Raw genomic sequence first — 12,935 nt, 5'->3', positions numbered from 1 at the left:
TCCAGGTCTGTGCTCTAACCACTATAGCGCGCTGCTTCTCAGCGTGAGTTTCGTCACTGTAGGGAAGAGTGCTCTATTGGGCTGAACTTGCCGGGGGAAGGGATTATGACCACAGTTGCAGCTTTTGCCTTTGGAGTTGGCTTCTTGGGATATTTGGGACCCCACTTCAGTTCATTCACACCTATGAGCCCCAGACCCCCTTTGCCAAGGGGGCTTGGCTGGGTCCACTTTAGTCTCCTAATGTTCTCCTAGTCTTGGTTACGATGGGAAAGAATCCAGAGTGGCAAGAGCTGAGAGTATTCTTGGTTATTAACTGCTTTTCCGTAGGGTTTAACAGATCTATTTCTGTTAATGTATGGCTTCAAGTTTACTGAACTAATTGATGATGGCTGATTATTATGGAATTTCACTTATTATATGCCATTCATTCATTCAGTTGTATTCACTGAGGGCTTACTGTGTGCAGAGCACTGTACTAAGCACTTGGGAGAGTATAATGCAACAATAAACAGACACAGTCCCTGCCCACAACGAGCTTACAGTCTAGAAGGAAGGGACACAGACATTAATATACAAAAAATTACAGATATTTAAATAAGTGCTGTGGGGCTGAATGGGGGAAAGGGCAAAAGGAGCAAGTCAGGGCAATGCAGAACTGAGTGGGAGATGAGGAAAAGTGGGGCTTAGTCTTGGAAGGCCTCTTGGAGAAGATGAGCCTTCAATAAGGCTGTGAAGCAGGGGAGAGTAATAGCCTGTCAGATTTGAGGAAGGGAGGGAGTTCCAAGCCAAAGGCAGGACAAGGGCTAGGGGTCAGTGGTGAGATATGGGAGCTGGAGGTACAGCAAGAAGGTTAGCACTAGAAGAGCGAAGTGCGTGGGCTGGGTTGCTGTGGGAGAGAAGTGAAGTAAGGTAGGAGGGGGCAAGGTGGTGGACTGCTTTAAAGCCAACGGGGAGGAGTTTTTGTTTGATGTGGAGGTGGATAGGCAACCACTGGAGTTTTTTGAGGAATGGGGTGACATGTCCCGAACAGTTCTGTAGAAAAATGATCCGAGCAGCAAAATGAAGTAAGGACTGGAGTGGGGAGAGGCAGAAGGTTGGGAGGTCAGCAAGGAGGCTGATGCAGTAATTTAAGCAAGAGAAGATGAATGACTGTATTAATGTGGTAGCAGTTTGGAAGGAGAGGGAAGAGAGGATTTTTACTGTACCAGGCAATGTACTATGCGCTGGATAGATAGAAGATCATCAGGTTGGACACAGTCCCTGTCCCACACAGGGCTCACAGTCTCAATCCGCATTTTACAGATGGGGTAACCGAAGCACAGAGAAGTGAAGTGACTTGCCCAAGGGCACACAATACACTGGTGGCAGTGCCGGGATTAGAACCTAGGTCTGATTCCCAGGCCTGTGTGTACAGAGTATGGGTCTGGGAGTCAGAAGGTTATGGTTCTAATCCCGACTCAGCCACTTGTCTGCTGGGTGACCTTGGGCAAGTCACTTCACTTCTCTGGGACTCAGTGACCTCATCTGTAAAATGGGGATTGAGACTGTGAACCCCATGTGGGACAGGGACCTGTGTCCAACCCAATTTGCTTGTATCCACCCCAGCATTTAGTACACTGCCTGGCACACAGTAAGAGCTTAACAAATTCCACAATTATCATTATTATTGTTATTACCCTGCCATCTGGACATTGCACAGGGGGTCCTGCGGTGAGTTGTGCAACTGTGGAACATGGGCTGCTCACGGCTGGGTCAATGACACCCCCTTTTCTCTTTCCCTTGCCTTTACCACTTCTGTAGCTATATATGAACATCATCAGTGACCTGGCATATCCAAGAGAAGTAGCGTGGCCTGGTGGATAGAGCATGGTCCAGGGAATCAGAAAGACCAAGGTTCTAATCCTGGATTCTCCACTTGCCTGCTGTATGATCTTGGGTAAGTCACTTAACTTCTCTTTGCCTCAGTTACCTCACCTGTAAATTGTGGATTAAGACTGCGAACCCAATGTAGGACATGTGCTGTGTCCAATCCCATTAGCACACATCTACCCCAGTTCTTAGTACAGTGCCTGGCACATGGTAAAGGCCTAATACCTTAAAAATGTTTGGAAATGCATAGAGAAATTTGTGCACTGAAAGTCAGGAGTGAGATTCCCTCTCTCCTCACCACCAGAGATAGTCAATCAGTAGCAACAGCCTTTGCAACATGCAAAGCATGGGCTTGAATGCATGGTTGTTAAGTAAGAGACATCTCAGGCCTTAGAATCTGAATGGGAGAGGACTGACATTCATTAAAATTTTTCAACAATGGCAAGGTAGCACGCTAAAATTAACAATGCAAAAGAAAACAAGAGCAAACAAAATGTAACTGTTACTGCTTGGTCTTGACCCCATGACTGTCATTGGACTGACCACCATAAACACCCTGACATCAAAATGGTTGCCACGGAGGGCTTGTTAGTGTGAATTCCATTTAACCAATTGCTCTGCAAGTACCTACCTCCTATATCTATTTCTGACATTGATAATCAATCAATAGTATTTACTGAGCACTTGTCATGTGCAGGGCACTGTAATGATGTGCTTGGATACAAAGACTGATACTGTTCTAAGGGACTTAATCTAAAGTTGGCATAAAGAAAGAAGCTGCTTATGGGCAGGAAAAGTGATTCTCATGAAGGGGAACAGCTATCAAACACTGAGCGCAAACATCAAAAGGAAGAAGCCACAATACACTGAGGCACATAATACTTATGCAAGAATAAGGTACACTTTTTGGAGGAATTTTTTTTTGGGGGGGACGGACATCAAGCTGTGGGTAACATTCAAAAGTTCATTTTCTGACCATGGGATGGATTCACTAGCTGTTCTGATATCAGGCTTTCTCTGATTAAGGGGCCTCTGACCTCTGTTCCCCTTCAAAGGTCATAAGTGGTGGATCTGCCTGATTTGGAGCACTAAATGCAAAGACAGAGGAAATGATCTCCAAGAAACAAGACTACCTAGGAAATGGGCCCAACAAAATCAGGAAGGGCTGTTTCAGATGTCAAAGTTGCATCTTCTAAAAGGTAAAGTTCTACTGCAGGAACAATATTCAAAAGCAATTACTAGAACAGGCACCAGGGTAGAAAGTTTAGATGTACTTCCTAAGAAAGAAGGAAAATGAGTACATTGCTAGGGAATATCTGATTTAAGAGACTGGTGTCTGGGTCCTGGAATGTAAGGGATATATTTAATGAGAAGCAGCTTGGCCCAGTGGAAAAAGCACCTGCCTGGGAATCAGAAGACCTGAGTTCTTATCTATGCTCTGCCACTGGGCTCCTGCATGACCTTGGGAAGTCAGTTAACTTCTCTGTGTCTCAGTTTTGTCATCTGTAAAATAGGGACTCAATTCTGTTCTCCCTCCAGGTTTGATTGTGAGCCTGAATGTGTCCAACCTGATTACCTTGTACCTACCCAAGCACTTAGAACAGTGCCTGACACATAATAAGTGCTTTAAAAATACCATTTAAAAAGCCAATTTCTATAAGGTAGGCTTTGCTTTTCAGATATTTTTCATTTGTCTGGAGGTACCTTGAATTGTGTAGTTTTGCATAATGCATAAACTTCTAGGAGGACCCTATCTCCTGCTTCTTAGATAACATAAAATGAATTCCTTTGGGCAACCTAGTGCAGATCCCCTCATGAGGACTAGGGCTTCACATATGAGGTCATTATGGGCAGGGAATGTATCTAGTTTTTGTTATATTGAATTCTCCCAAGCGCTAAGTACGGTGCTTTGCATACAGTAAGTGCTCAATAAATATGACTGAATGAACAACTGGGTCTATATACCCCTCTGGTGGGAAAGGGCAGGGAAGCTGGGAAAATTTTCCCTTCAGAGGGGCTGGGCCTCTCTCTTATTGGAGATCGGAGACCAAAATGGTCCGTGTTACCATCTGTGGTTCCCGGGGTACCACACCAGACACACAGCAGTCAACACGAGTGGAATCTCCCTCACACTCAGGACCCTCAAGTACCCTGATTATGAAGCCCCCTACCTTTCCTGCCAGATGATCTTCAGAAAGTCTCCTCTCTGTACCTCAGTTTTCTCAATTGTACAATGGGGATAAAATGCTTGTTCTCCCTCCTATAATATGAGCCCCAGGTGGGACAGAAACTGTCTGATCTAGTGATTGTCCATCTAGCTCAGTGCTTAGCACAATGCTCAGCACATGGTAACCACTTAATAAATTCTAGGTATTGGGCAGACAATAATAAAGACAGAACTTGGAATTGATAATGTCTGAGTCCTGTATCTGGCCTGTCCAGGAGCAGGATGGCTTTGTAAGCTCATTATGGACAGAGAACAGGTCTACTACTTCTGCTCTATTGGTACTCTCCCAAGTGCTTAGTACAGTGTTCTGCCCAACGCAAGTGCTCAATAAATACCATTGATCGATTGAAAAGGAAAACAAATCCAGGAGAAGACAGAGCAAGGGCTCACCATTAACTCCAGTAGTGAAACATATGATGATTAATTTCAGGTGGATCACCAGCATGGCTTAGCAGAAAGAGCCCGGGCATGTGAGTCAGGGGTAGTGGGTTCTAATCCCAGCCCTGCCACCTATCAGCTGTGTGACTTTGGGTAAGTCACTTCACTTCTCTGTGCCTCAGTTTCCTCATCTGTCCAATGGGGATGAAGACTGTGAGCCCCACGTGGGACAATCTGATGACCTTGTATCTACCCCAGCGCTTAGAACAGTGCTTGGCACATAGTAAGTGCTTAACAAATACCATTATTATTATTATTATTATAGAAACACAATTCAAATAAAAAATAAGGATTATTTGATATTTTATGCATAGTTAAAATATGACTAAAGATACATATTTATATTTAAAATGCTTGACTAAAAGAAAAAAGAGAGAGATAAAGTGTCCCATAAAGGGGTGACAAGATAGTTGTATGTTTGACAAGTGGCTATATAAGTATGGGAAAGTGGGAATTTAGTTGAATATTTGATTGATGACTAACTCATCACATTTACTGAGCGATTAATATATGCAGACCACTATACTAAGTGCCTGGGACAACATAATACTGTTTGAAGATGCAATCCCTGCCCTGACGGACTTTACAATCTAGTAGGGTAGAGAGGCAAAAAATACATTACAGGTAGGAGAAAGAAAAGAATGGAAAAGTGAAGATGTGAATGTGTAAGTGCTTCAGTAGCCAAGTGTCAATGTGTTCATGGAGGCTACTGATGGTTGTGAGTATGCAAGTGAGAAGGTGGAACACAAGTGCTAAGGTAGGAGATGGGAGGATATGACCTGAAGAGAAGAAAAATTATCTGGGGGAAACCTCCCAGAAGAAGTGGGACTTCAGTAAGGCTCTGTTTATTTTAATGATATCTGTTAAGCGCTTACTATGTGCCAAGCACTGTACTGACTGCTGAGGGACATACAACCTAATTGGTTGTTGTCAAGTATGATGGAGAAAGATGGGTGGAAGAGTGGATTTGGAAAAGAAAATTAGTTCACCTTCAGATAAGTTGAAATTAAGATGCCTGGATGGGTCCCGGAGACAAGATTGCAGAGGTGTTGTGAGACTGGGGCAAATGAAATGAATTTAGAAGTCACTGCACAGAATTGGTAGTTAAATCCATGAAGCTCTCAATAGGAGTGACTGTACGGTGAGAAGTGCAAGGGGCCCAGAAAAGTGTTTTGAGACACCCCCACAATTAGAAGATCAGGGGGAAAGGAGGGAGAGGCAGGAAAGGAACCAGTGAAAGGAATTGAGAACGGTCAGTCAGAGAGGTAAGAGGAGAGCTAGGAGAGCAATGGATGAGTAAAATTGAGGTTACAGAGCATTTCCACTCAATATATGGTATTTATTGAGTGCTTACTGTGTGTTTAGCACTGTACTAAGCACTTGGGAGACTACAATATATAACAATATAATAGACACAATCCATGCCCACTATCTCATTGATTGACTGGTTTTCAGAAAGGAGTAGTCTACCCAAAATGTTAAGGTTTCAAAGCACAATCATTATAATCATTGAGCACTTAAAGTGCGCAGGGCACTGTACTATAAGCTTAGAAGAGTACAATTCAACAGAGTAAGTAGATGTTACTTGCACACAAGGAGCTTACAGCCTAATGGGGAGAAAAACATTAAGTTTCAAAAATAAATTATGGACATTTACGTAAGTGCTGTGGGGCAGGGGTGAGGTAGACAGTGCTCAGTGCATAGAAGAGTGCTTGGCACATAGCAAGTGCTTAACAAATACCATTATTATTATTATTATATCAAGTGCCTAAAGGGTATAGATTCAAGTGCATAGGCGATACAGAAAGGAGAGAGGTAACACAGGCTTAGTTGGGGAAGCCCTCTTAGAGGAGACATGGCTTTAATAATGCTTTGAAAGTGGGGAAAGTGGTGTTCTGTTATATATTATGTGGAAGGGAGGGGGTTCCCCTTCAGGCCAGTGGGAGGATGTGGGGTTGGGTAGATCATCAAGAGGAGGAGGTCATCGGTGATCTTGAAGAGTGAGATTTCAATGGTGTCAAGAGGGTGGAAACCAGATTGCAGTGGGTCAAGAAAGGGAAGTGGAGATTGGCGGAGGCAGGAGTTTTGAGGAGTTCAGATCAATTAATGGTATTTATTAGGTGCTTACTGTGTGCAGAACACTGTGCTAAGAGCTTGGGAGAGTACAGTACAATGAAGTTGGTAGATACGTTTCCTGTCCACAATGAAATTACAGTCTAGATAGGGGGAAAAAAAAGGAGCAGGATGATAGAACAAAAGACGGAGGTGCAGAGAAGTGTTTTGGTCTTTTAACCAGGGAGGCATGAGCGTGATTGAAGGCAGGGGGAAAGTACCATCAGGGAGTGATGAGCAAGATAGATTGGACATTACAGTGTTTATAAGCACAAATCTAAGAAGCTCAGTAAGTATTAATTCTAATGAATATTTGTAAAGCACTTTGACAGAAGAGAATACCTAGAAAGTTAAAGGAAAATCTCACTAAAAAATATGAGAAGAAAAGAGCCACAATCACTTAAAACATTACTTATGAAAGTATTAATAATTTGTCTACCATCTGGAAAAAAGTCCTCATTAAGCCCTAATGCTATATTTTCTCATCTCCATATCACTAATATGTTAATTCTACTTTAACAGCAATTTTTGATATAACATCAAAAGGGAATATACTGGTTTCTAGGATATTAGCCACCTCAGGACAGAACAAAAACAAATGTAAAGAGAAATGTACAAATGTTGCCTAAATGTGATCATCCCAGATCACATTTACTTAGAATAGAATCATGAGAAACAGATATTTCTTCAAATTAAATTTAAATCTTAATACGTAGCAATTGACAGAAAGTGAAGATGCGATCATTTTAGTATCGTATTTTTATCAATTTTCCATTTCCAAATTGTTACAAGTCAAATTGGATTTGTTCAGACTCCTGGAAATGAAAGCCTCTGCTGGTTTATAAAAAAAAATTACACTTTGCTGTCTTCTCCAAACAGTACAGCATCATAACAAATTGTCAATCCCAAATCAAGAACTCAGTCCAGCACTTTATGATGATGATAAAGGCGGAGACTCCTGGTCCGGTGGCGGGGACTGTGACCGTGAAAGTGTCTCGCGGAGAATCCAGAGTTTAATCAACATCTCACTCTTTTGATTGGCAACTTTCAGGGTAAAAAGTGAGGAAGAGAAGTAACTGAGAGAGACTCACCAGAGTGTGTCCTGAGGTGTCCTGTGAGGGCGTCTCTTCTCCGACAAGCATAGCTGCAGAAAGGACATTTGAACGGCTTCTCCCCAGAGTGCAACTTTATGTGCCTCAATAGGTTTCCCTTCTGTGTGAAAGAAGCTCCACATTGGTTACAGTGGAAGGGGCGCTCCCCTATGGGAAAGGATAAAGTGGGAAAACATTAGGAAAGTCATATAAGCCAACACATTCTTGCTTCAGTACTGCCCAGAGTCCAGAGGGCAGGTGTTTAAGTGTACACTATAGCTTTCCACCTACAATGCTCTCTGAATGTGCTGAAAAATGTGTCTTGCCCAAGTAAACATTCCAAACTGCAAAATTGTTGGTGGGCAATTTTCTTCCTCTTATTATTCGATCATTTTTTCCACTGTTTCCATCAGATTACCTGTTATTCATAAGCAGATGGCAAACAGAAAGTAAAACTGGACCTCAAACAGTTGTGAATAAAAAGCATATCTCTTTTGACTTCTATTGGCTAAAGCTGGAAAAAGTGATCTGAGGCATGGTGAAGATGAAATGTAAAAAAATAAATACTTATTTGCTTTTTAGTTACAGAAAAAAGGAAAAAGTCACTAAAACTGGGTCTCTGGTTATGATATGCCATGACCAAAAGTGCCCCCGGCTAAGGAAGTTTGATAAACTGTCGAAGGGGCTGCTGCTTTAGACAAAATGAGAAACACAGCAAAGGAATTAAAGACAAGAAAAAATCTCAGCCTGTCTTAATGTGGGTGGTCTCTGATTATTATCTGTCTACCTCCACCACCCAATTTTCACCTCTATGGATCCTGTTATAAAAACCCAATGCTGGATTCAGGCCATCTCCTCCTGTTTTAATGATCTGGCTTTCCCCACCAATATACTAGCAAAGAAATGGGAGCAGTGGGAAAATACAACGAGCCAAATCAAGAAAAAGCACATTGTTAAATTCTTCAAATTTCTTGGTTCCACAGGATCAAGCAATAAAATTTTTAGAAATGATTCTCTAATAACAAAGTACAATAATTTGGTCCTAAAACGTTCATATATATGAATATGCAAATATATGTATAAAACAAATGTTTATACACACATAAATACACATACACACAGGAATACACACAACATTTTTCTTGGCTATTTCATTAAAATCTTGAAAGTTCCTTTCAGGGGTTAGCCTTTCATTTCCTTTTAAACAGCATGGCAAGATAATTTGCTAAAAGCTTTCTAAACATGACTCATTTCGGGGGTTTTAGATTGGAAAAACAAACTGAAAAGCTTGCACAAGCTTTTTACACTTTTTTACATAATCCAGCATTTATTTCAAATTATAATGTTTAAAATTTAGGTGAAAAGTTTTTTGTTATTTTTAAAAGTGCCTTCTGCAGAACTAGACCATTTTCAGCCCAAGAGATCAGAGAGAAGCACACACAGGAATGTTTTCCAGAGTTTTACCCTGAATCACTATCCTAATTTCATAACACTCAACCCCTCTGGGACATTTTTGGTCAAGTACTTTGCATCAAAGTAGAACAGCACGTGGAGTTAGTCTAAATTGAGGTGCCACTTCAACTCAGTTTGAAGTTCAATTATCCTGTCAAATATAGCAAGTCTGGCAAATTTGGCATAGCAGATTCACCGCTGTTTGAAATTTTAGTATAATATATTTTTCTAATTGACATACAAGATTTATCCTGGAGATTTGAGTTTTGTTATCCACTCCACAGGTCTCAAGCGAGCACACCAATGAGCTTTATTCATTTATGCATGTGTATATAACTATAATTCTATTTATTCTGATGGTATTGACACCTGTCTATTTGTTTGGTTTTGTTGTCTCTCTCCCCCTTCTAGACTGTGAGCCCGTTGTTGGGTAGGGACCACCTCTATATGTTGCCGATTTTACTTCCCAAGCGCTTAGTACAGTACATTGCACACAGTAAGTGCTCAATAAATATGACTGAATGAATGAATGAATTTACACAATTCAGTGAATTACATACTGTTTTTTCTAACCGATTTTTATTTTGGAACACCAGTAAAAATGGTAGAGGGAAACCACAAATTTCAACGAAGAAACTGTCAAATTTACTAACATTAGTCACTCATCTACTTTTTCCAAGCACTTAGTGCAGCTCTTTGCACATAATAAGTGCTCAATAAATATGACTGAATGAATGAATGTCTCATCATGTATACCCTGGCGATTTTTTTTCAGCTTGTTTTCAAGACTATAAAATAAATCCTTAGTACCCATGTGTGACCACTTTTATATTCTGGTTCTACTTAAATAAATATGCACCTTGTGTGGATCTTTGGAGGTGATCAAAGGTAATCAAAGGTGGAGAGACTTGGACTTTTAGCAAGTGCAATGTATGTGCTGCTCCTTTTTGAGCTGACATGGTTGATACTCTGTCTAGACATCACTAGATTCGATCAGGACAACTTTCTGGGTAACACTAACCAGAACTGGGGAAGTAGAGCAGAAACATTTGGACTCGCCTTTACAATCCGTCTCTACATGGATGGCTCACTGGCACCTCAAGCTCAATGAGTACAAGACTGAACTCCTCAACTCTCCTCCCAAATCCTCTCCTCCATCTAAAACTTTCCCATCACCATTGAAGATACCACTATCTTCCCTATATATCAAGTCCACAATCTTGGCATTATCCTTGCCTGCTTTATCTCTGTCAACCTCTTATATTTAAGTAAAAATGGTGGCGTCTGTCACAAAACACTGAAGGTTCTTTCTTCACATCATCTCCAGAATCTTCCCTGTCCTCCTCTCCATCTAAACTGCCACCACGGTTGTCCAAACATTTGTCCTAACCCAATTCGACTACTATATAAACCGTCTCAGAGACCACTGCTTCCAGTCTCTTTCATCCAGGTCCACACTCAGCTATCTGGATCATCTTTCTAAAATGTCACCCTGCACTACTCTTCCACTTCTCAAAACTCTCCAATGGTAACACATTTTTTTTCAGATGAAGCAGAAACCTTTGACCCCTGGCTTTAAAACATTCAATCAACTCTCTCCACACTACTTACCCTCACTCTTGTCCCACTGTACCTTACTTAACTTGCATGCTTCGCTCTTCTCAAACTAACCTACTCAACATGCCTCATTTTTGTCTCTCTACATGTCAACTTCTTGTTCACCCCTTCCTTTCTCTTGGAACTCCCACCCAACAGACCACTGCTCTCCCCATCTTCTAGCTCCTTCTAAAATCACAGCTCCTTCAGGAGATCTTTCCTGATTAATTTCCCAGCATGGCATAGCAGACAGATCACAGGCTGGGGAGTCAGAAGGTCATGGGTTCTAATTCTGACTCCGCCACTTGTCTGTTGTGTGGCCTTGGGCAAATCACTTCAATTCTCTAGGTCTCAGTTACCTCATCTGTAAAATGGGGATTGAGACTGTGAGCCCCATGTGAGACAGGAGCTGTATCCAACTCAATATGTTTGTATCCACCTCAGCCATTAGAACAGTGCCTGGAAGATAGTAAGCACTTAAATACCATAAATACTGTTATTATTATTATTAGCCTTCACCGATTGCCAATTCTGCTTCTTCAAAACACTGATCCTCACCCCACTTCCCTTCCAACCAATAGCATTCATGTACATATTTTTATTCCCTATTGCTTTCCTTAACCTGTATTTTACTTTAATGGCTGTTTAAGGGCAGGGACTGTACCTTTCATTTGTACTGTAATGCACTCTCCCAAGCACTCAATACAGTGCCCTGCCCAAAGCAAGCCCTCAATAAATACTATTGATTGACTGACATTGCTAATTTCCAGACAGTCCTACTGCCTAGGACCTCAACATAATAAAACCCGACATCTCTCTCAGTCAAATCCCCACCCTGTGGACCTGCCACACATCTACCACTGAATCCATTAGAGAGTTTCAGCAGATTCAGTACTGTGAAAACAGGTGGCTGGCAGCTCGAAAGACCAACCATTAGACAGCCCTGCCATACTATTTAACCAGAAGCAGAGCTAGACAGGAAGGAACTTGCCCAGAGTCGTCCTGAAGAGTCCAGTTAAATCTAGATGAAGTATCGACCAAAGCCACTCAACCAAGTGCTTCCTGTATGTGACACACGCCAAAAACAGGAGGTTGCTCCATACATATTTTTACACACACACACACACAAACACACCCCACCCCCACCCATCTACTGCAGAGAAGCCAAACTAAAATACAATATACAGAGTGCTCCTGGGTTAAATGAAACACACAGTCTGCAACAACACAACAAAATTTGAGTGTGATGTGGACCAATAGAAGGACAAAACCTAGCTACCATAAATCCCAATGTACACAATATGCTAACAGTTTAGCTGAAAGTTGTGGGGTAATGGGATTTTCTGCAGGCTCATAAAGAGTCAAAGCCAAGGAGAATAAAAATTCCACTTCATTACTTTTGTCATCTTAAAACTAATTTGTTTTTGCCAAATACCTAACTTTATATCCCTACTTCTTCCCTCTCCTGAATAATCCCTAGTGAAGAGTGCCCGGCATATCTGATGACAATATTACCTGATTATTTTATTACAATAATAATATCAGACAGGTACTAAGACCCTGGAAGCAGCACTTGAATCTTTATGCCATTCAATGTAAGATTTTAAAAGTCTAAGATAGAAAAAAAGTGGAGAAGAAAGTGAATTGATCTGCCCTCTCTAGGTGTGACTTGAGTTGGGTGTTCATAGATTATTCTCCAATTTCAATCCTAGAAAATGATTCACTGAATTAAAAATGAAGAGCTACCTTCAGGGGGTTTTTGGCCTGAGGATATTATTACCTGGGCTCTTCAAATCAATTTGTATATATCTGAATTTCTAGAATGCAACTGGCAATCAAAACTGATTAAGAGAAGATGGGCCATTTATATGAATTGACTTTGGAGTGAGTGTCATTTAAACTCTATTTTTGATGTTTGCTTTCTGGGGAGATGGGAGGGAGGAAATGAGGACTTAAGTAAAACTCAAAATGTGTAAACCCAAGCAAACCTTTCCTTCTCAAAGCGGCAGTTGGAAACTTAAGGATGCTCAGAAAATATTAATAAGCTGGGTTATCATAAATAGATGCCAGAACACTCAAGGAAATGCACATCAATTCTAAACTGTCACCTTTAATATCACATAGTTGGCTACTCCACTGGGTGGCTCCAA

At 41.3% G+C, this 12,935-nt stretch overlaps 1 protein-coding gene across 3 annotated transcripts in view; it reads right to left on the bottom strand.

Annotated features, from left to right (window-relative positions):
• Positions 1 to 12,935, bottom strand: part of IKZF2 (IKAROS family zinc finger 2) — a 233,089-nt gene that overhangs the window by 59,941 nt on the left and 160,213 nt on the right. For all 3 annotated transcript variants that reach the window (XM_038749742.1, XM_038749743.1, XM_038749744.1), the window contains one exon: positions 7,738 to 7,905. In XM_038749742.1, coding sequence (XP_038605670.1) covers positions 7,738 to 7,905 — 168 coding nt within the window. The remainder of the gene's footprint in view (positions 1 to 7,737; positions 7,906 to 12,935) is intronic.

Source organism: Tachyglossus aculeatus, chromosome 7 (assembly GCF_015852505.1).
Source record: "Tachyglossus aculeatus isolate mTacAcu1 chromosome 7, mTacAcu1.pri, whole genome shotgun sequence".
In the NCBI taxonomy this organism is placed as follows: domain Eukaryota; kingdom Metazoa; phylum Chordata; class Mammalia; order Monotremata; family Tachyglossidae; genus Tachyglossus; species Tachyglossus aculeatus.
This window is presented reverse-complemented; position numbering and strand designations above follow the sequence as displayed.